General features: G+C 36.0%; 1 protein-coding gene across 1 annotated transcript in view; it reads right to left on the minus strand.

Moving 5' to 3' along the window:
- Positions 1-1,763: 1,763 nt before the first annotated feature.
- Positions 1,764-24,980, minus strand: part of LOC141332956 (uncharacterized) — a 93,813-nt gene continuing 70,596 nt past the window's right edge. Inside the window, exons 4-8 of the mRNA XM_073837913.1 lie at positions 9,486-9,623; positions 6,642-6,868; positions 3,984-4,087; positions 2,597-2,902; positions 1,764-2,515 (exon numbers count right to left, since the gene is read on the minus strand). Coding sequence (XP_073694014.1) covers positions 1,764-2,515; positions 2,597-2,902; positions 3,984-4,087; positions 6,642-6,868; positions 9,486-9,623 — 1,527 coding nt within the window. The remainder of the gene's footprint in view (positions 2,516-2,596; positions 2,903-3,983; positions 4,088-6,641; positions 6,869-9,485; positions 9,624-24,980) is intronic.

Raw genomic sequence — 24,980 nt, forward strand, 5'->3', positions numbered from 1 at the left:
GTCATTCAAGTCACATCTTAAAAATACATGGTCACGCCAGCTGCACTTTTTTTTTGCATGCGCGTCTAATCGCGCACTTACGTTATGGGTGATGGGAGCGGTCAAAATGGATTAAAAGACGCTTTTAGAACGACATTTTCTTTATGCTTTACCTGATATTTTTCTTCAGGACCATTTAAGACCTACCGAAACTGAATTTAAGACTTTTTAAGACCTTTTAAGGCCTTATATTAGAAAAATGTTATTTAAGACTTTTTAAGGATCCGCGGATACCCTGTCACTCTACAGAGCAGATGACAGACAGCCTGTATGGCGTCATGTGGGTGAGAGGTTTGTTGATGTCAACGTTAAGGATTGAGTGGCCCATATTGGCGGTGGGGTTATGGTATGGATAGACTTAACTTATGGACAACAAACACAGGTGCATTTTATTGATGGCACTGTGATGAGATCCTGAGGCCCATTGTTGTGCCATTCATCCATGATCACAACCTCATGTCACCCATTGAGCATGTTTGGGATGCTCTGGATCTGTGTATACAACAGCTTGTTCCAGTTCCTGCCAATATCCAGACTAATATCCAGAAACTTCGCACAGCCATTGAAATAAAGGTAAATGGCGGTCACACCAGATACTGACTGGTTTTTAGACACCCCCCCATTTAAGAGTGGTCTTTTATTGTGGACAGCCTAAGACACACCTGTGCAATAATCATGCTGTCTAATCAGCATCTTGACATGTCACACCTGTGAGGTGGATGGATTGTCTCAGCAAAGGAGAAGGGCTCACTAATACAGCTTAGACAGATTTGTGAACAATATTTGAGAGAAATAGGTCTATTGTGTACATAGAAAAAGTCTTAGATCTTTAAGTTCAGCTCATGAAAAATGGGGGCAAAACAAAAGTGTTGCATTTATAATTTTGGTCAGTGTACTTGGGGAAAAAAGTTTTGTCACAAACCTGGTTTGAACAATCAGGTATTTTTATTTTTTTATAGAAATATGCACAATTTTGTTTATACAATCTGCACTACTTAATATAAAAGACTATTAAATCTATCAAGATCTCAGCAGATAATGAATAAACAAATTCAAAAACAGCATTACCAGCTTCAATAATCAGCTTCAGAGTTTATTCTCTTCATAAGGCTACAAAAGTTCTTGAAAATATGAATACATCATGGCAGTCCTGATATAAACTGCAGGAACAGAGATTATTCAGTCCTTCAGTCATGTAGCTCTGGTGCAGCATCACAATGCTCCTGACACTGAGAATGAGTTGCTCTGGTGTGCTGATATTTTATGGGACCTTACTGATGAAAAATTACCCATGTTGCTTACCAATGAAGATTCCATTATGAAATCAAATGAGAAAGAGCTCAGGTGAGAACACAAAACACTCTATAGTCATCTATAAGTGTTGGGCTTCTGTTACATTTTCTCCTATATTCCTGTATTCACACTTAATGGGACCCCAGTTATTACTCCACACCTCCATATTTTATTACCTATTTGATTGCAACTTAGAATCATTGCTCACATACATTTTTACATTTTCGTTTGTATCACTTTATTCCCCTGCTCTTTATTATTACATACCATCAATCCTCCATCTTCAAGTACTTTTGCACACTTGATCTCATCTGCTTGTTTCAACTCATTTATTAATGCGATTACACTTAACTTTTGTCTTGTTTCAGCAAGTTCTCTCTGCTGTTATTACATGACTCACATCACACTGATAACATAAAAATACAGATCTCTTATGTGTGAAACCTCATGTGGTATTGAAGTGATTCTTTACATCTGAAACTCTTACCGCAGTGACCACATATAAATGGTTTCTCTCCAGTGTGAACTCTCATGTGTCTGTTAAGAGTTCCTTTTAAGTTGAAACTTCTTCCACATTGCTGGCAGGTGAAAGGTTTCTCTCCAGTGTGAATTCTTATGTGCTCTTCAAGGCTTTGTTTATGATTAAACCTCTTTCCGCACTGAGGGCATGTGTAGGGTTGCTCTCCAGAGTGAATTCTCATGTGGTCTTTAAAGTGTTGTTTTTGACGAAAACTCTTTCCACACTCAGAGCATGAGTAGGGTTTCTCTCTATGAGTTCTCATGTGGACTTCAAGGTTTTCTTGTTGATCAAAACTCTTTCCACACTGATCACACGAGTAAGACTGATCTCCATTGTGAATTCTCATGTGTCTGTTAAAGGTTTCTTTTTGAGTGAAACTTACTCCACACTGTTGGCAGGTGAAAAGGCTTTCTCCAGTGTGAACTGACATGTGGCAATGAAGCTTTTCTTTCTGGTTAAAACCTCTTCCACACTGTTGGCAGGTGTAAGGCTTCTCTCCAGAGTGAACTCTCATGTGTCTGTCAAGGTTTCCTTTATGGTTGAAACCTCTTCCACATTGTTTGCATGTGAAAGGCTTATCTCCAGTGTGAACTCTTAAGTGTCCTTCAAAGTGTCCTTTATGATTAAAGCTCTTTCCGCAGTGAGGGCATGTGTAGGGTTGCTTAGTGTGAATTATCATATGGTCTTCAAAGAGTTGTTTTTGATGGAAACTCTGTCCACACTCAGGGCATGTGTAGGAATTCCCTCCAACGTGACTCCTGACATGTGTTTTAAGACTTGCTCTAAGACTGAAATGCTTTCCACACTGTTGACAGCCATAAGGCTTCTCTCCTGTGTGAACTCTCATGTGTCTCCTAATGCTTTCTGTTTGATTGAAACACTTTGCAGACTGTTGACAGGTGAAATAACTTCTTCCTGTCTTTCGAGTCCTTTTTCTTAAGGTCTTTTCAGTCAGTGAACAACTAAAAGATTTTTCTCCATTTAAGAAATCATGATCTTTCTCTTCCCTTTCATTCAGTACTTGACTCTCCTCTTTCAGTGCCATCAGGTCTAAGATGAAAAAAAACAAAAGTTAACCCCCAGTTTAAAGGCACGAAACACAAACCACATCAAATTACAGTTAAATGAGTTAAAGTATATGAAATTTCTGACATATGCGGATACAAAATACCAGTATAAACAAAAGCACATGGAGGACACAGAACAAAACCGAAAACAAATACTTGATTTTAATCATATATTATTGAAATTCTTCATCAAGCAGCCTCTGGTATTTTCATAAAGATAATGTGTTTTTATTGTAGTGATTGTTAGCTTAAGCAGCCTTTAGCATTGTGTATTTCTGTCTTAACCATAATGCCCATCGGGTTGTAATCGTATGTTAATTCAGACGTTAATTTGCTGGTGTCTGAAAATTAGTTTTTCCATTAAAACTGTTTTAAATGTCTGAAATCTTGATGCTAGTTAATAACTTAATATGAAAATATGGGAAATAAACAGCAGTGCTGATCATCATCAGACTCTGCCTTTGTTCCTTTAGCCCCACTTTGGCCCAAGATATTCAAATGATAAGTCATATGTGAGGTTGATGAATAATAGGCAAATGTTTTTATTTCCTGTCCAATATATCGTTATTAGGCCTACATCACAGACCAGCTGTTAACAATCTGTTCATTTATGACATGGACCATTTTTACTGTGACTGACTAAATAACACAATTTTAGATGACTAATCCTCTTCTCGACGACTAACATTCAGTAAACTATTAAGGGGGCAGCCCTAGTTGAGTGAAAGTGATGGCTGTCACCAGACTTTATTTTGCATACTTCATCATTACATCAGAGCAAGTTAGACCACATGCAAAAATTTTATTTAACCATTTCATATGAAAAATGTTTCTCAATCCTAGTGGTGCCCCTTAATATTTACAAATTAAATGAGACACAAGTCTACAAATGCTGTTTTTAAATCAGAGCTGAACTTTAAGAATAAAAATGAAGCTGAAATTCTTTCAAAAAAGAAGCTGCAGGAGGACAAACAGAGTAGAAAAACACCTTCCAAAGACAAATGAATTGAGAAGATGTACAGGACAGTTCATAGAGTAGTTCAGCTTTGAGAAAGAAAACCAACCTGTTTGTTCCTCAGTGTCTTCATGTTTGACTCTGAATGTTTCTTCAATCTTCATGTCTTCACTCTCCTCTTTAATAAACGCCATCTTTCTGTTTGGAAACGCCCTGTTTAAGATGAGAGTAATTAACAGAAATATAATAAAAGAAAAAGAAAAATCTCTGTGTGCATCTCAATCCGCTCTAGTTCAGTAGTCAGTGCACTAGTAAGGGAATCAGAGTGATAGTTAATGGACTTAAATGATTTGATTTAACCAACACTCAAACCTTTTAACTTTATATTCCGTTTTGATTAACATTTAATGATTAGTATATTACATTTAATCGATTACACACTTTAAAAATTGCTATTGTATTTAAAGGTTGTCATTACAACAACAAAACATTTGCAGTTGTTTGTTAAAATTGTCATTACTCATGTTTGAGTTTGTTCTCGTTGTATTGACTCAGTTTTGAGCAGCAGGTCTCTCAGCGAGCGGCGATTCGAAACAGTGAATCATTTTGTGAATCAACCGATTCAATTGACTCGGAGTTTGTAATTCGTGTTTCTGATCTGAATCACTAACAGAGAGAGAAATCAGGCGCTGTGTGGATGCGCTTTACTCACAAAACAACGTTCATTATTAGATAAAATATTACAGTGCTACACGCAATAATTATAAAATTTAAATCGCCTGTAAGCCATATAAATTAGTCTGAAAGTGTATAAATTTAAACACTTTAAATCATTAAGACTACAAACCTTTCTTCAATTGAAACCAAACACTGATGCAGGGAGCGCGGAGCAGCCTTATGACGTCACATCACCAGATCAAAAATAAAAGTCCTGTTCACGCGCTTCTGTGTCTATAATCCAAAGAGTGCATAGATATCTACAGGGAAAAACTTATGTCAATGGTTATGTCATATTTTTTCTTGTTGAAATACGTATTAAAGTATATATAAAGAATAAAATTATAAAAAAATATTTATTTACAAATATTTACAAATGGTAATATTTATACTTTTAGTTATTTATTTATGCATTTTTTTCCCAAAATGCATTTATTCATTCTTTCATTTATTCATTTATGTATTCATGACAATGTTTATGTCCACAGCCGTGGCCTAATGGTTAGAGAGTTGGACTTGTCGGACTGCATTTGAGACTAGAAATGCAGGTTCAAGTCTCAGGTCTGGCAGGGATTGTAGGTGTACAGCACTCTCTCCACCCTCAATACCATGACTGAGGTGTGTGTGTGTGTGTGTGTGTGTGTGTGTGTGCCTGGATGGGTTAAATGCAGAGCACAAATTCCTACTATGGCTCACCATACTTGGCCTCACTTCACCTCCTTTCCTTTCCTCAATTGTTTCTTTCCATGTTCATTTAGTATTTAATTAATTTCGTATTTATTCCTGCATTATGTCTACATTTATTTATTTACTGACTTATTTACTAAGACATTTATTTATTTACACCTTTCTTTGTCAGCAAGGGAGAAGCTAAAGATAACGGTTGCATAGTTGCTATTTTAGCTTGTAAGAACAAAATGTGTCTTATAGGCAGCTGAGTGTAGACTGAAAACTAGTCTTCATGTGTTGCCGAAAGGTAACCTCAGACAAATTGAAGGAATGACTGAAAATGTAAAGCATGTGAATGCTATGCTAAACACACTTCTGAAGAGGATTTCAGCATTTTTTTTCTACCACTTCCAAAACAACCCCCTATAAAAATTTGGGGCATCTGAGTCCTCAAACATGCATTTAACATGATATGAAACATTTATAAAAACATTTATATTTTCATTTCAAAGGTGAAGAAATAAATGACTTCATTAACCCTTATGCGGTCTTCGTTTTGGAATCACACTCATGGTCTTTGGGGTAGAGGTCTTCACGGATCCAAAAATTTGTACCCGAACCCGAAGAGACCCGTAAATGTCCTGGACGGAACCGACCCGGACCCGTATTTTATTTTAAAGTGGGAACCGAACCCGTGAAGACCTGAAAAATACCTTAAATGTACTAGTTGGACCCGAACCCGGCTGGGAAGACACAGACCCGACTGTACCCGATCGGCTCATATTGCACAGCAAACTGCTATTAACTATAAATAAGTTGCCAAGGAAAAAAAAAACTTTTTGGCGTAAACTACTGTTAGTAGCGTTGCCTACAGACCTCCTTGCCAGTACATTTACATGTTAGGTTGTTCTTCTCTCTTGCTGACAGAAAGACCCTTTTTAATCCCCTATTCCAGCTTTAATAGTTACAGGTTACTATTTATTAATTAATTTATTATTAATATTTTTTTTTCCAAAAAGGCACAGAACAATGAATGCGGTAAACTTTACTGTGTGCATCTTCAATAACAGTATCTTCTTCAGAAAGATAAAGCAATACAAAACATATGTTTAGAGCTCCACCTACGGCACCTAGTGGCCATCTTATGAAACTTAAAGGAGGAATTCGCACATACATCTTCAATACAAAAAGGGGGGGGGGGGGGTATAGTTCCTTCTACGTTTTGACCAGAGTTTACTCACATTCTGAGGCTGAGATATCCTTTTGATATATGTGCTGTCTGCATATTATGAACAGATCAATCCTTCTGCAAAAACGCTTTGAGATCCGCATCCGTCAATGATGCCGTGTCCAATTGCGTCCACTTTTCCCTTGCACTGACCATCTTGCTTTCATTATTTCTCTCGCTTGTCTGTCTCGTTCATTCACTCGAACTTTAATTCCCAGCTCCCGTAGCGGTATTGCAGAATCCATCAGCGTAGGGAATGTTTTTACTCCAGCCTCCAAATAAATCCTTATTTGTGCTGGATAGCCACATTGCGTCCGCACCTTCTTCGTCTTGAGCTGTTTCATTACGTCTCGTACCTGGTGCTCTTTTTCTCTGTAACTCTGGCGAGTAATCGTTGTCAAAGTAGATCCGCTTTGCGTTGTACAGTACCTCTTTCTGTGACCAGGCTTGTCGTAAGATTACATCTTTAACAGCAATAGTCCAAAAATCTCATTATTATCGATCTAGGTGGTGCGGCGGGATCTTTGGGTTTCGCTGCAAGGGCCCTGTGTGCTCTTTCAATCTTCATATCCATTTCCTGAGGCAGTTGTAAGACAGTAGTAAGCAAACTTTTTACAAATGACACTGTGTTTTCTCCTTCGCAGCCCTCTGGAACTTGATATATGCTCAAATTATTCCGGCGAAGTCTATTTTGTAATTCTTCGCACCTGTCTGTGAGATCTGCCTCACGTTCCAGGAGGTAACGGAGCGCCCTTTCGTGCCTCATCCCGGTCTCCTCAGTGACACCGATACGTTCCTTAGTCTCTCCAATTCTGCTCTCCAAACCGTTTATTTTGCATTTTAGATCCTCCACTGAACTCTCCAATTTTGTCAATGATGTTTTCGTTTGTTTCTGCCCATCTTGATTCTCTCTTCTTAGCGATTTCAGTTCGTCCATCACTTCAGAGAGATCAGGCGCTCACGGGCTAGCTTTAGCTTGTCTAGCAGGGCTAGGTGATCGTTTTTTGTCGTCCCTTTCTCGCGCACTTTCGTTTTTGGATGTAGTTTTACATCTCGTTGACGTACTCATTCAGAAAACTCCACTTATATTTGAACTGGGTGTTTGAATCGGGAATTATTACAACAATAAAACGGAGCTTAACTTTCAAGCGTGTGCCATCTCTATTGTGCCACCGGAAGTCCATGCTATTAGATCTAATGCTATGTTTGTGTCAGACCAAGACTCATTTGAGATTTCGAATACCTCTCCTGTGTTTTATATCCTTTGATACCAAAATCAAACCCTTGGATAAGCCACAATTTGTAACAATAATGAGGCCTATTTTGAATAAATCTTTTTAGAAATGTGATCTTGATCCCAGATTTTTGTAGCATCTCCTTGACTGAAAGTCACTGTTTAGCCATTCTCCAGTGCTGCGTTTGTGTGTGCTATGCCTGCTGTAGTCCTATGCTTCAGTTAGGACTACGAATAGGGGAGTTACTGCAGATCTTTTAGAGAGGGCCATAAGAAGTGTCGAGGTAGGGAGGTCAATTAGAGGTCAAAAATGTTGTTTCCCTGAAGAGAACAGACCTCAACTAAGCAAGGCTCACGTTTGAAGCCCTCAGTAGGTTATACCCAGCTAGCAAAAAATATCCGCACGGCTTCTTTTTGCTGTCGGCTATAGGTGCGTCCCGCTGGCGGAGATGAAACGTTTGCCGCCGAATACGTCACTCCCATTTCTTGCGAGATGGCACCGGCAAAAAGCTTAAATATAGCTTGTAAATCCTTGTGCCACAGGTCAGTATTGCAGTTATATCTGTTCTACTACTGTTTTTACCTCAGTATTTTTTATATATATGTGAAGATGTTTATCACAGATACAAGAGACATAGAACTTATTGCAGCACAGTGAAATCTTGTACCCCAGGTCAGCAATGCCATTATAGTGGTCTATTGTACTCCAGAGCTTTTTTTCATACATGAGGATACTTTGAGCTTTCCACAAAAGGGATAGGAATACACTGAAGGGTAAAAGTTGAATCATCAATTGGAAAAGTTAAGGTTAAGCGCTATGTTAATGTTTAAAAAAGGCAGCAAATACACATGAACATACACATACAAATATACATATTGAAATTGTGGTCCTTAAAGACACAATATGTCTAATGTTTGGATAAAAAACAAACAAACAAACAAACAAAAAATATATATATATATTATATATATAGTTGAATTGTGTTGTAGTGAATTTTACAGGAGACTCATCTCATTTTAATTTGGCCCACCCATGTACGCCAGTTATGAAGTGAGTTCTGCTTTCGCCCACTAGGAAGGCGAAATAGTGATGGGTACTCGTGTCACAGATGACGTTATGATTCTTGGATCACGTCACTTTAAAAAAGTTCACTTTGAAAAAAGTGTTCCCAAGCAGTCAAAAGGAAAATCTTCTTACAAAAATAGTAAGAAAAAAAAAAAAAAACATGACAGACAAACTGACAGGAAGAAAGAGTTCAGGTGAGAAAACAAAACAATCTAGTCATCTGTTAGCATTTGGCTTTTATTACATTTCCTTCTACATTTCCCCATGTTCATACTTAATGGGACCCCAGTTATTACTCCACGCCTCCATATTTTATTTCCTATTTGATTGCAACTTAGAATCATTGCTCACATACTATTGTCACTGTTATCACTTTATTCCTCTGTTGTTTACTATTACATATTACCAACAATGCTCCATCTTCAAGTACTTTTGCACACTTGATCTCATCTGCTTGCTTCAACTCCTCTTTAAATTGCACTAGAATTTTTTTTATCCCTTCTCAATTAATTTATTCTTTTTCACTATCACCAGTACTGCTTACAAAGTCTTTTTCATTCTCTTTCACATGTAAAAATCTCACGTGGTATTTAAGTGCTGCTCTATTTCTGAAACTCTTTCCGCAGTGACCACATATAAACGGCTTCTCTCCAGAGTGAACTTTCATGTGCCTGTTAAGGTTTCCTTTTTGGTTGAAACTTCTTCCACATTGCTGGCAGGTGAAAGGCTTCTCTCCAGTGTGAACTCTTATGTGGTCTTCAAAGTGTCGTCTATAATTAAACCCCTTTCCGCACTGAGGGCATGTGTAGGGCTGCTCTCCAGAGTGAATTCTCATGTGGTCTTCAAAGTGTTGTTTTTGACGGAAACACGTTCCACACTCAGAGCATGTATAAGGACTCTCTTCATGAGTTTTCTTATGGACTTCAAGGTTTTCATGTTGATCAAAACTCATTCCACACTGATCACACATATAAGGCTCTCCATTGTGAATTCTCATGTGTCTGTTAAAGCTTTCTTTTTGGTTGAAACTTACTCCACACTGTTGGCAGGTGAAAAGCCTTTCTCCAGTGTGAACTGTCATGTGGCAATTAAGTTGTGCTTTCTGGTAGAATCTTCTTCCTCACTGTTGGCAGGTGTAAGGTTTTTCTCCAGTGTGCATTAAAACATGTACTTTAAGATTTCCTTTATGACGGAAATACTTTCCACATTGTTGGCAGGCATAAGGTTTCTCTCCAGTGTGAACTCTCATGTGGACACCGAGGTTTCCAGGTTGAGTGAAGCTCCTTCCACACTGTTGGCATGTGTATGGCTTCTCTTCTGTCTTTTGAGCTCTTTTTATTGAGGATGTCTTTTCAGTCTGTGAACAACTAAAATATTTTCCTCTATTTCTGAAATCATGATCTTTCTCTTCCATTTCATTCAGTACTTGACTCTCCTCTTTCAGTGCCATCAGGTCTAAGGTGAAAAAAAAAAAAAAAGTTAACCCCAGTTTAATGGCACAAAATAACAGACATCAAAACATTTTGAGTGTCAAAACAAACTAACAATATATATCAAACAATATTCTATATCCACTAAGCAACTGCAGAAGATGTTGAATGTAATCTGAGAAACCATTCTCAATACTGCTAACTCTTCTCTTACTTAGGATGTCTCAAACACTATTAAGATTGCATTGAAACCCTCTATTTAAAAAAAAAAAAAAAAAAATAGTTTGTGCCAGGAGATCTAATTAATTAGGTGCCAAGCACCGAAGGCAGGCATCTACTGTAATCACTGGTGTTTTTCTTCTTCTTTCACTCGAGTCTATGGCAGCCTGTTGAACTGCTTGCAAGATTGTGAATCTCAATCTCAACATGAACAATACCAAGTTTGGAGTCTCTAACTCAAACCCAAACCCTCTAGTGCCGCCAACAGTTAAAATTTGCACTCAAGTTTAGGCTAATAATTATTGAACCACAGAAGCAAAATGATTAGTTTTTTTTTCTCTAATTCAGCTCATGCTGAGTCAAATTGACACCAAAAAGACAGTGATTTTATTGGATATTATCATGAAAGAAAAACTTGACTTGGTGTGCTTAATGGAAACATGGCACAGACAGTCAGAAAGGCTTATTGTTACTGGCTATTGATTGTTTGGTCCCCATGTCTGTGGAAGGGGACGCAGTTATTATTGTGCTGTTTAACAACAATTCAAAATAAATCCTTCGGTCATTCTGCATTTTAATTATTTTGAATGTCTTGTTTTGAGGGTCCCTATTGCCATTGTTACAGTTTATAGATCTTCTAAGATGAGATTTCATGCCTGAATTTGCTGATCTGAGAACTCATATCCTGGGGATAAGTCTGTAACATCCATGTTGACAATAGCTGCTTTTCCACTGTTGGGCCAGTGCACACCAGGGATAACTAGAAGCTAAAGTTCGATGACAAACTTTAAATGTTGGCTTGGAGAAGCAAACCGGGCAGCCTTCGGGCAAAAGGGCCAGCCCAGAACACTTAGAGCTCTCTGATTGAATTGTTACTAGTAAAAATGCTATTACGATAAGTAATGCTTAGTATATTTTAGGCTAAAACAGCTTGCCATAGAGGATTTATGTGTTTTTAGGTTAAAACGGCTTGCCATACAACAAGTGTGCAGCGGGTGCTTGAAAGCCATGACGCGTTGCTGTGCGGTTGAGCCTAAAAGCAGAAATAAGCAAGCATTTAAGCTGTGTAATATATTACTCTACTATTATTGTGTTTAATCGCTGGAGTGTTTGTATTTAAATACATTTAAAAGACGTGCAAATGATGTCTTTGATGCAGATGAAGACTGAGCAGTGCATTCAATGTTAGTTAGTTAAGCCTGTGAAAAAAGTCATTTGCACTCAATGTAGGTCTTTAAAATATTCTTCTATATTTATTGTGTGGAATCGCTGGAGTGTTTGTATTAAAATACCTTTAAAAGACGTGCAAATGATGTCTTTGTTAACAGACACATAAATGCAGCCGTGCATCTCCTGTTAGTTAGTTAAGCCTATGAAAAAAGTCATTTGCACCCAATGCAGGTCTTTAAAATATTCTTCTATATTTATTGTGTGCAATCGCTGGAGTGTTTGTATTTACATGCCTTTAAAAGACGTGCAGTCATGTATAATTCTCAGACGGACATCTCGGAGCTCATGTCTACACTGAACACAGCGCTCTCTGTATGAAAAAAAAAATACTCACAAACAACTGCATTTAGCTGTTGATATTTTCTAATGGGTGGAATGAATTCAATCGCTGCAATATTGTAATTTTAAAGGCGTTCTAATTCGTGCAAATTATATCGTTCGTCTCCATGTATAAGTTACTCGTTGAAAGCAATCTTTACGCGGTGAAGGAAATGCTTAGGGTTTTGAATAAATTCGCTCAAACAGCTGAATTCAGGTCTTGATGTGTTCTAATGGGTATTTAAAATTAAATGGCTGGAATATTGTAATTTTAAAGGCGTTATTTATATGCATTTTCCACCGAAGTCAAAGTGAAAGTGTGGGTCACAGCTTGGTAACATGTTCGTTAGTGAAACCTATTGAATAGCTCATTTGCAGCTAATGTTGTTCTTTAAAATATTCTTGTATATTTATTGTGTTGGATCGCTGGAGTGTTTTTATTTAAATGCTTTTAAAAGACGTGCAGTCATGTATAATTCTCAGTCGGGTAACGTTAAAGCACTGTCTTCAGCAAATGTGTGTTATACAGACGAGCTTCACGGCTCGGAGCTAACTTAACTTTGAAATAAAACAGATCACAAAAGGCTAATGGGTATTTACAAATAAATCGCTGAAATATATTAATTTTAAAGGCGTTCTAATTCGTGCAAATTATTTTGTTTATGAGCACATACAGAGAGAGTTCGTGCTGACGGCTTGTATACTCGCTGAAGGGTGCAAGCTTTTCTTTTACAAGAACTGCTCACAAACCACTGAATTTAGCTGTTGATGTGTTGTAATGGGTATTTAGAGTTAAATCGCTGTAATATTTAAATTTTAAAAAGCGGTATTTATTTGTATTTCCACCGATTTCAGAGTGACTGTAAGTAAGAGGTTTGAGTCCCGCCTCTTCAGTGGAGAGGTATTGCGCCTCTAGATAGCGCATTTTTTCTCAGCCCATTGAAATCCTATAGAAATTTTTCATGTAAAAAAATTAATATTAAATCAACTGTAAGTCTGATCATTCCAAAAAGATATAGCAACACTTTCGTGACCAGGGCCCAGGGCTCCGCCGAGTTTGGGGCTTGTAGCCTTAAAGCTCTAGGAGGAGTAGCGTATAGAATTTTAGTCTCAGAAGAATTTTAATAATAATAATAATAATAATAATAATAATAAGTTTAAATAGCATAACAATATGTTGGCTTCTCCAAGCCAACATAACAATGAGCCGGATGGTGGACAGAAACTCCTGCAATGCCACTCACATAGTTTTTTCAATAGATTACATTAGCATCATAGCATCATAATTTTGAATCGAATTGAATTACTGACATGATAATCATAATTAAATTGAACTGTGAAACCAGTGAGATTATCACCCCTACAGTACAGTACGTGATACTCTGATGCCAAATGCTCTTAACGAGACAGAAGCCAAATTCACCATAAAAGATGCAACAAATATTCATGCTGATGTAGAGAAAGCTCTCATACAAGTGGCAAAACTTGTAAAGAGTGTTAGGAAAAGCACCTTAAATACTGATGTGGCTGATAAACTGGTGTGTTCCAGTCCAGCATGAGTCACCAGAGGAAGCAGTCAGCAGCTTATTTACATGCTTCACTTTCAAATGATAAGCCATACAGTATGTGAGGTTGATGAATGATAGGCGAATGTCTGAATTTCCTGCCAGATATATTGTAAATAGGCCTATCTTAAGGACCAGCTGTTAACAACCTGTTCATCGTTGACATTGACCATTTTTTCAGTGACTGACCAACTAATGAAATTTTAATTGACTAAACCTCTTCTCGACGACTAATGTTCAGTAAACTATTAAGGGGGCAGCACTAGTCGAGTGAAAGCAAAGGCTGTCGCCAGACTTTATTTTGCATACTTCATCATTACATCAGAGCAAGTTAGACCACATGTATGTGACATTTATATATGAAAGTTTTACTCAATGCTTGCATTGAACATAAACATTAAAATATTAAATGAGACACAAGTCTTTAAATGCTGTTTTTAAATCTGAGAAATATAAGAGTAGAAAATGGACTTCAAGAGAACTTTAAGAAAAAAATGAAGCTGAAATCCTTCCAAAAAAGAAAGCTGCAGGAAGGTAGACAGTGTAGAAAAACACCCGCCAAACAACAAATGAATTGAGAAAATGTAGAGGACAGTTAAGCTTTGAGAATGAAAACCAACCTGTTTGTTCCTCAGTATCTTCATGTTTGACTCTGAATGTTTCTTCAATCCTCATGTCTTCACTCTCCTCTTTAATAAATGCCATCTTGATAATAGTGTCACGTGGATCTCAGTTGTTCCACCAGGAGTTATTTTTTCTGTGTTTGGAAACTTTGTCCTGTTCGAGATGAGAAAAATTAACAGAAAAAAAAGAAAAAGAAAAAAGAAATACATCTCTGTGCATGACTCAATCAGCTCTAGTTCAGTAGTCAGTGCACTGGTAAGTAGGGCTGCAACGATTCATCGACATTGTCGACAAAAATCGATAATAGAAATAGTCGACAATGAATTTCATTGTCGATGTTGTCGCCAGACATGTTTTTTCCGACCGAGTGAGGCATCTCTCTGCCGAGAGTCGCACATGCGCATTAGCTTCTATGCTGAGCGATAACATACAGAAATGGCGGCGTCCATGGCAGCAGCTGCGCGTACCAAAACACGCCCGTTTCACACATATTCCGTCTGCAGTGCGTATGAGCTGCGTATTTTTTCTGCACCCATGTCGGATTAGCGTTCACAACGCACGAACTGCAAAAGCGTTCTGTGTGAAAGCAAAACGAGTTCGTGCTGCTTCTGCACAGCATACGTAACGTACACGGACTGCAGACTGAGTATGTGTGAAACAGGCGTAAAGTTTGGGAGCATTTTAGCCTGCTACGGCGAATAAAAACCTGTCCTGCATGGTTTGCAAAGCAGTCCTTGCGCATCACGGCAGCACCTCGGTGATGCACGAACATTTAAAGAGAAAGCACGTCGGACAGTTGAATGAAACGGAGTTTGGCTCGCCTCGGTAAGATTTAAATAACATGGAAGCCAATACGTTTTGTTTTGGATGTACATTTTTGTTTACTGTTTTATTGCTGCTAATGTGGCTGCCCCTGGTTTACAGGAAGAAAATGTTTGATTTTAATTTATTTTTTCTTATAAAACAAATGTGCCTGTCCTTTAAAAAAAATGATAGTTTCTTTATTTATGCATTTATGTCTATACTGACCGAGCACTGTGCCTAATTGGTTTTAGACAGGGCATTTTTATTTACTTTCGTATGAATCGGCCTATCAGCAGCAAAGTTCAATAAAATATGCATTTTTCATTGAAGTACCCCCTTCTTTCTTGTTTACTATCATTTTCCACATAATTAAAGCAATCTCATGCTAAATTTTAGAAAAATTAAATAATCATCCGATTAGTCGACTAATCGTTTCAATAGTCGGTGACTAGTCGACTATTAAAATAGTCGTTAGTTGCAGCCCTACTGGTAAGGCAGTCAATGTGATAGTTAATGGACAAAAATGATCTGATTAGACAAACACTCACAACTTACTATTCAGTCAAGTATTTAATGAGTAGTATATTGCATTTAGTATATTGCGTTAATCATTAAAATTGTCTTTTAAAGTTTTCATTCATTACAACAACCAAACATTTGCAGTTGTTTGTAAAAGCTGTCATTGTTTTTGTTCTCGTTGCATTTACACTGTTTTGAGCAGCAGGTCTCTCAGCGTGCCGCGATTCGAAACAGTGTATCATTTTGTGAATCAACCGATTCAATTGACTCGGAGTTTATTCGTGTTTCTGAATCACCAACAGAGAGAGAAATCAGACTGATCTGTGGATGCGCTTTACTCACACAAATAACGGTCATTATTAGATAAAATTTTACAATGTTGCATTCAATAATTATACAGTTTAAATCTCGTGTAAACCATATAATAGAATGACCGCTTGGTATGAATTTAAACACTTTAACCGGTTAAGACTACAAACCTTTCTTCAGCTGAAACACAGATGCAGGAGCGCGGCGCAGCCTTATGACGTCACACCACCAGATCAAAATAATAGGCTGCGTCCGAAATCGCCTACTTCTCTACTATTTAGTAGGGAAAAGCAGTAGGCGAGCAAATAAGTATGTCCGAATCCTAAGTATTTAGGTGCGTTCGACTTCATGCAGCGCTGCGCAGACCGATCGGCGGCTGACTTGAAGTAGTGCATGCCGGTTAGAAATTTTGTCCGACTTGAACCGGCGCCGACGCTACGTGACGTTCACGTGTGGCATCAAAGTAACACGAGAGCGTTTCGAGAACAGCCGGCTTGCTCAGCCAGCGCAACATTTCATAAGGGACTGCGCCAGGCTGTGATGACGTCACAGCTTCTCATGATTGGCCACATTCACCACATGACGATGATCACACGTGTTTCGTGCCATTTCGTAAATAGTTTACGATCTGTAGACTGCAGTAATTTTTTTCCCCTTAAATTCTTTATATTGGATTTGTGCATAAGTTTATTATTGTACTTTTTTCATACAGACCACTTATAGTATTCAGCTGCATATTTAAGTAATATTTTTTATGGAATAACTAAAATGTCACAGACATTCAATGTAATGTGGTCAACATTGATTGATGCTGAAATCTGTAGTTGCTGCTTTACTTGCATGTGCTGCATTTCTTCCAACAAAAAAAGGTATTTCTATAGCTTCCAGTTCATCTGCAATAAAGTAGGCAAACGCCACGTGATCTGCCATGTTTGAGGGAGCAACGAGATCTCCAATTTGTCCGACTTCACGGCTCCGTTTTCAGCTCCTCCCCGACTGCTTTCGGCTAATCTCGCCGATCGGTCTGCGCAGCGCAGCATGAGCTCGAACACACCTTTTATAAAAGAGTAGGCGAGAATTAGTAGGCGAATGCACTAATTCTTGCGAGATTCGGGTGTACGTCTACTTAAAGTGCGTCCGAATATGCCTACTTAACTACTATATAGTAGGAAAAAAAGAGTACGTGAAGAAAGAAGTACGTCCGAAACCTCAGTATTCACAAAAGAGTAGGCGAGAAATCCCCGGATGTCCTACTGTTTCAGCCCAGATTCTGAAGTCTTCATCGATGGATACTTTTCAATCCCAGGAGTCCACAGGAGGCCAAAACGTCATCATCGAACGTGATTGAGAACCACTACGAGGGTGTTTACAAATGTGAGTATTACAACCAAAACACGGTTCCCTGTCTTAAAAATCATATTTGTTGAGCTACTTTATCGTAAACTGTTGATTTGCATAAGGTGCCAAGATGTTATACAGTATGCTATAGACTATAGTATATTTGTGATTTCGCTGTTAAAACATGTTTTATGACGTATAGCGAACATTAAGCTTCAGGTAGCACACGCACGTCTTTAAAAGCGGATTTACATAAAACATATACATTTTAAAGACGTTTAATAAATGTCTATTTAACAAATGACAGGAAAATGTTCTAGACTACAGCAACACACAACATAAAACATCTGAGTGAGTGATGGACGTTATGTGAGAATTCACTGTCACTGCTTTACATTAATGAAAGTAATGTAAATAAACATATAGTAGGCCTAACTGAACTTCAAACTCATTTCAAACAGAGCTATAACAGAACTTTTCTGATTCTTGATTTATGTGACTTTGTTGCAGATGTTTTGTGGTGGAGCAGGACCTAAAAGGAAAGGTGACTGTAGCATTTTTGGGGAAAAGTAAAATCCGAAACTTAATATAAAGATTGATCATTTTGTAACTTTCAATACAGAGATCTAATGACACTGTGCTGTTAAAATGACAGTTTTTGTATTATATTTGTGCATCTTTGTATGATCTGAAATGTCTGCAGACTGGTGTGTGCAGTAAGAAAGGAGAAATCCACAGCAGCATCCTGGAAATGAGACCCTCCATCACTACACCTGCCCTTTGTCTCATCTGGACCAGATGTTGCTGCGGTCTCTTCATCAAAAAGACTAGAAGACCAATATGTTTAATAAAGCTTTGTTCCATGTTTATTTATTTATGTTCATGGTTACTTTTATTATTTTACTAATTTATTCATGTTCCCTGATGTTGTCAGTAAATAAAATATAACATTTTCATAAGCGTATGCATTTATTCATTAATTCATTGAAAAAAAACAACAACATTATGCTTGTTTAACTAAAAATATAATTAATTATTAGTCAGCATTTATCATTATTATTGATGATGGTACGTGTTGGAGTGGGCTAGCAATGCATTCTAAAGTTAGGCTATTTTAATTTCTAAATAGTAATACTTAAATTTTCCGAGTGTAAAATCAACAGTCTTCTCCAAAGGTAAGATCTTTGAGAAACTGATCAACGTCTCTTTTGTGCAGATGTTGTAAACATGGAGGAGAGCGTACTAGGGTTGTCATGTTACTGATGCCATGAGGTGTCGCTGTCGCTCAAATTTTTGTATTATTATTACTGCAGAATTTATAATTCCATACAATCTCAGGGAAAGACTTAAGTATCTTTAACAAAGAACAATCATGACAGAAAACATAACTATAAAAGGTTTGCGTACATAGTACAAGATTAGATACAGAAAAAAATATTAAATATATTTGAATATTCATAAAATCGCAATGAATTAAAAATTGCATTTGTTTTTGTTATTTGTTTATTATTGTTTTAAGTTTCAGCCCAGCCGGCACATGACCGACCTTCAACGTTGAAATTTGGTTGAAATAAGGTCAGTTGTTGTTTCAACAGTGAAACAATGTTGATGTGACGTTGAATGCTAAATGGTTGAAGATCAGTCAACACATGACCGAAATTCAACGTTGAAATTTGTTTGAAATTAGGTCGGTTGTTGTTTCAACGGTAAAACAACTTTAATAAAACTTTGAATGCTAAACGGTTATATTTGCCTTCAAAAGCAAGTGTTTAAATTATAATATTAATAATAATAATAATTAACAAGGTTAACTTATAAATCAACATATGTCTTCAGCATACAAAGAAATGTTTGCCTTTTAAATGATTATGGACATTATTATTTCATGAAACTTATTATAAAATATAAGTGTATATGTTAAATATCATCACCAAAAATAAAACTAAATACATTTCGCTACCACATGCTGAAACAATTCCTATTGGTTGTTTTACCTTACTGCTTTGATCATGATTGGTTCATCTGGCTGTCATTCAGGAAACTGACAGGTGGAACTGCGCGGGCCTTTGAAATTTAAAAAAATTCGACCGTTACCGCATTTTCTTGTGAGGCTGTGAGTTGCATAGTCTGTACGAGAGCTGCTGCTCACCGAAATTATTTAGTTGGTCACGAATTATTTATATTTTCCTGTTATATTTTTATTTTGAGCGTATTTGAATTGTGAGATCCCAACGGAGAACAAAAACCGGAACACAGAGGAAATAGACGTGAGCTGCGAGTCTCTGAAAACATACAGCACTGGCTAAATCAGGTAAGACAATAAGTATTTATTATTAACGTTACCTTTTAAAAAATAGTACAAGAGTTTACAAATTGGTAAAGGACATGTAAACTGCAGAAGTTAAATACTTGAGTGTGTGTTTGTGCTGCTTTATTATCACAGACAGCAAAAGTTAGATGCTAATCGCATTTAGAGCGCTAGCAATATTAGCTCATCTGGTCGTAAGTTATATGTATCTGCTGTTGTTGTGTGTTGCTAGTATTTGTTAATGTCTGTCTTTTAGAGATTCACATTTTTCGATATAAATGCCATGCATTACTGCAGGTGTGTTTACATTTTAATCCTATAATAACAGTCCTAAAGATGACATACTTTATCTTTCTTTTCTGAATATCATATAACGGCAAATGTCTTTATAATTAAAATGAATTAAGATTGTTTAAAGGAATGGTTTAAAACGAAAAACAGCTTTTTAAGAAAATTTCAGTAAACCATTTATTCTTTCCCATTGTAGAGTCATTAAGCAGTCCCTCCAGTTTTTCGCGATTCTGCGATCGCTGAATTTAATGCAAAATCAACAAAATGTCGCATTTTTTTGCGATCCTGCATAATTTGTCATTTAACCGCAAAATAACCGCAAAAAATGGTTATTCAAATATTTCAATAATAAAAAGATATATATATATAAAAAGACGGAAAGACGAATCACGATAGGGCTGGATAAAACTTCTAAAGGCAGTGATGTCATTGAATAAATATGAGCCCTGCACATTTCAAAGTCAAAACGCAGCACTGATGTCTTTAAATGAATGTATCTGAGAAGAACCGACTGTCCTAAGAAACGTGTCGTTGTAATTTTCATTTCATGCTGATAAAACAGCGTTAAAGCTGATTTGTATACAGCCGTTACTAGGGGAACGATAATATTTCAGCGCTCCTAAAGCGCCCCCTTGTGACAGAATTTTTAATATTAATTTTTTTAGAAATTTTTCCAATACATTTTTCAGCTGTTTTTATGCAGCAAACACATAGGGTTTTTAATGTGCCTTCTAAAAAATCTAAACAATTAAGACAGTAATTTGTTTTAAATATGATAAATTATATACTTTTATATAGATTTATCCCTTTTAATGGTATAAAGGCTGAAATGCCATTGTATAAGATATTGTTTTTGTGTGAATTTGTATCTGAATAATAAATCATGTAATTTTATGACCTAAAATTCTACCTTACATTGTCCAACCCCACTCATTCTGTTCATTTTACTTGTGCAGCTCTTAAAAAGGATCATACATTGCTTTAAATTTATATTAAAAAATTATGCAGATACACTAAAGAGTGAAATAAAATTCCTTCCTTGATATTTGTTTATATTTGTGTATTGAAAACATATTTGATTGACATTTAGACTCCTGTTTGAATTTCTATATTTAAAAAAAAAAAAAATTAAAAAGCTTTTTTATTTGGGCTAGTTCAATTAATTTTGGGCTACCAAAATGTAAAAAGCACCTGAGATGCGACTGAAATGAAGTAGGCTATGTACAGTATAAATTTCTACACCTGCTGTTAATGTTTACAAAGGTCACATAAGAATATTGCCCATAGGTTATTTTAAAAGTTCAAATGTATCAGAATAAACAAATTTTATTTTTGATTTGTGTTATGTATGATAATTGAGCCTCTAAAATAATACCTAATATGGTAAATGTGATATCCTAATTATTAATAAATAAATTAAATAATTAAATTAATCGCAAAATTTTTCGCAAATTTCTAGGACTTGCCACCACAAAATTTATAATTTTCATCGCAAAAATCACAAAAAAAAATCGTGAAATCCTGGAGGGACTGATTAAGGATCCAGTTTATTGGCAGTTTGGTAAGGAATTGTTCATCTGCTACTTTGCACTGTCAGTTCTGGTAGAGATTCATTGATCCTTTGTTATAAGTTTATTTAATGTAATACAAATGTACACAATATGATTTTACTTGTTTCACTAAGTACACTGTTTTGTTAGAATTGTGATTTAAGCCATGTTGTTTTAAATTTTAATCTGAATACACCAAAATGTGTTTAATGAAGTGTTGTGCACTTTGTTTCCAACTCCACTGTTATTGGACTGTAAAGTAAAAAATATTGTATAAGATTTGTTTTGTATTGAGTGTTTTTAGTTAAAGATATTCAACAGTATCAACATTGGTATTTTATGAAATTTTATTTTTGGTGTTTTTGTTTATGCAGGACAGTACAGAAAGCACACAAGTGGGGGAGAGAGGAGAGGACAGCATCAGAAAGGACCCAGAGCTGGGACTCTTTCAAAGATCACCCGAAGCACAACCATGATATATGCACAAGGCTGTTGTTTTTATCAGAATTTGAAGAAACATGTTGGCTTAAAATAATAAATAAAATTCTTTACACAGGAAATACCTTAAATGAAATGTAAGGCGATTGCTTTTTACCCCTTTACCACGACATGGTTTCTGTTGCAGGTTCCATTCTCAAAGTCTTTTACCCATTTGCACTGCACAAATGTAAACCTGTTACACATCTGTAAACCTGTTTTCATAGAACTAGTAAACCACCAAATAAGAGATCAAGTGGTTTTAGTCAAAAAAGGTTTCTCTTGTGCAGCGCAAAATATGCATGTTATTGTACAAAAACTTTGAGTCTTTAACCTTCTGGGGTCTAGGGATTTGGAGAAGTTTAAACCCTGACATCTGTGTGTTTTTTTTCAGTATCAGAAAAAAAATACTCTACGAGTCAAAAGTTTTTGAACAGTAAGTTTTTTTTAATTTATTTTTTTATTAAATTTCCTTCTGCTTTATAATATTTGTATTATTTAAAATAATTTTTAATATTATTTAAAATATTTTAAAATGTAATTTCTTATTGTTACTCCAGTCTTCAGTGTCACATGATCTTTTATAAATCATTCTAATATACTGTTCAAGAAACATTTATTATTATCAATATTTAAGCAGTAGATTTTTTTTTCAGGATTCTTTGATGAATAGTAAGATCCAAAGATTAGCATTTACTTGAAATAAAAAGCATTTGTAATTTTATTTAGCAAGGATGCTTTACATTGATCAAAAGTGATAATAAAGACATTCATAATATTACAATAGATTTCTATATCAGATAAATTGTTTCATTTTCATTTCATCAAAGCAAACTGAAAGAATTCCACTGAGCTGTTTCCAACATTTTTTTTTTTTTTTTTTTTTTTTTTTGAGCAGCAAATCAGAATATTAGAATGATTTCTGAAGGTGAATGTGACTTGATCATGAGTATTGATACAAATTCTGCTTTGACATCACAGGATTAAATTACATTTTCAAATATCTTCAAATGAAAAACATTTCAAATAGTACAAATATATTTTAATCAATTTTTCTGTACTTGGATTGGTGAGCAGAAGAGACTTAAAAAAACATTTAAAATTTTACTGTGAGAACTTCTGAATGGTAATGTATAATGTCTAAAGTCTTATTACTTTGTATTCATCACAAACTGGGATACAGTAACATGTGAGCAGAATTCATGTATTTGTATTGTTTTTGGAAAATGTTTTCGACAGGTTTTTATTTACAGTGTATGTTTCCAAAATAAAACTTGTTTTACAATATTGATCATGTGTTAGTTTATTGAAGTTGATACCATTGCTGCTAGTCATTTGATTTTTAACTAACATGTACGTACAGTGTTGATCTAAATGTGAAATGGTTGTAATTTAATGTGCAGTTGTGTATTCACCGTTGCTGAAAGGTACATAAGACGGTGAAACTAAGTCACGATTTCAACGGCGAATCAACGTCATAATATCAACGTTGAAAATTTTTGCAAATCCGAAAGGTTATTCACCGTTGATCCAACGTCGACAGATGACCATAATCCGAAAGGTAGGAGGGTGAAACAAAGTCGCGATTTCAACGGTGAATCAACGTTGTTACTTCCACGTTGAAAAGACGTCACAATGTCAACGTTGAAAATTTTTGCAAATCCGAAAGGTTTTTCACCGTTGATCCAACCATGGTACCTGACGTTGTTTCAACGGTGAATCAACGTTGAAATGCCGGCTGGGAGGGATGAAAGGACAGAGAAATTCAGCAAGAAAAAGGAAAACAAATCAGATCTAAGCTAGTTTTGCACAATTTTGCCCATTAACATATTCAAGACAACAAATTTGGGGGTTTTAGTCATTTTAGTATTGTTAAAAATATAAAAACTTCAATCAATCCAAAATAAGCAAATTTCATCAACATCAAAATGTTTACAGATAGATGAATTAAATCGGTCGCTCATATCATTTCATGTTGCGCTTGTTATAACGTCATAGGTCACATGATAACGTCAACATGGCGGAACGCATCCATACTCAACGAGATTTGGCTGTTGAGTAGGTACTCTTTTAGCGCTCGTTAAGTAAGTATTTATTGAAATTAAGTACCTACTCATTGAGTAGGCGATTTCGGACGCAGCCCATGTCTTCACTCTCCTCTTTAATAAAACGCCATCTTGATAATAGTGTCACGTGGATCTCAGTTGCTCCACCGGGAGTTTTTTTCTGTTTGGAAACGCCCTGTTTAAGATGAGAGTATTTAACTGAAATATAAAAAAAAGAAAAAAAAAATAATCTCTGTGTGCATCTCAGTCAGCTCTAGTTCAGTAGTCAGTGCACTAGTAAGGGAATCAGAGTGATAGTTAATGGACTTAAATGATTTGATTTAACAAACACTCAAACCTTTTAACTTACTATTCCATTTTGATTAACATTTAATGATTAGTAGCCTATATTACATTTAATCGATCACACACTTTAAAAATTGCTATTGTATTTAAAAGTTGTCATTAAAACAACCAAACATTTGTGTTTGTCAAAGTTGTCATTTCTCATGTTTGAGTTTGTTCTCGTTGTATTTACTCTGTTTTGAGCAGCAGGTCTCTCAGCGAGCGGCGATTCGAAACAGTGAATCATTTTGTGAATCAACTGATTCAGAAATCAGACTGATCTGTGGATGCGCTTTACTCACAAAATAACGTTCATTATTATATCAAATATTACATGCAATAATTATAAAGTTTAAATCGCCTGTAAACCATATAAAATAGACTGAACGCGCATGAATTTAAACACTTTAAATGATTAAGACTACAAACCTTTCTTCAACTGAAAGCATTCACTAGCTATGTTTCCATCCAAAAATGCGAATTTAACTTGTGCGCAAAACTGGAACGTCGCATAAAACATTTGCGCATAAAGCACCGTTTCCATCCAACGAGACAAAGAGAACAAAATCGTCACTTCCTGATAAACTTTCAGTAAATATATATATATATATATATATATATATATAAATAGGTGAAGTCATGAAAATAATAATTTTCAGATTTCCCCACTGGTTAATTGACATGTGACAACACGGGCAGTACCAGTATCACCGAGGGAAAGGTTGAGGGACAGTTTTCTCTCGTTTCCACGCTTTTATTCGCTTTTAAAAGCTTCTAAATGTCCGTAAGCATTTTACTTTCACTTTCGATTTAGCGGCAG

This window comes from Garra rufa, chromosome 4 (genome assembly GCF_049309525.1).
Source record: "Garra rufa chromosome 4, GarRuf1.0, whole genome shotgun sequence".
In the NCBI taxonomy this organism is placed as follows: Eukaryota; Metazoa; Chordata; class Actinopteri; order Cypriniformes; family Cyprinidae; genus Garra; species Garra rufa.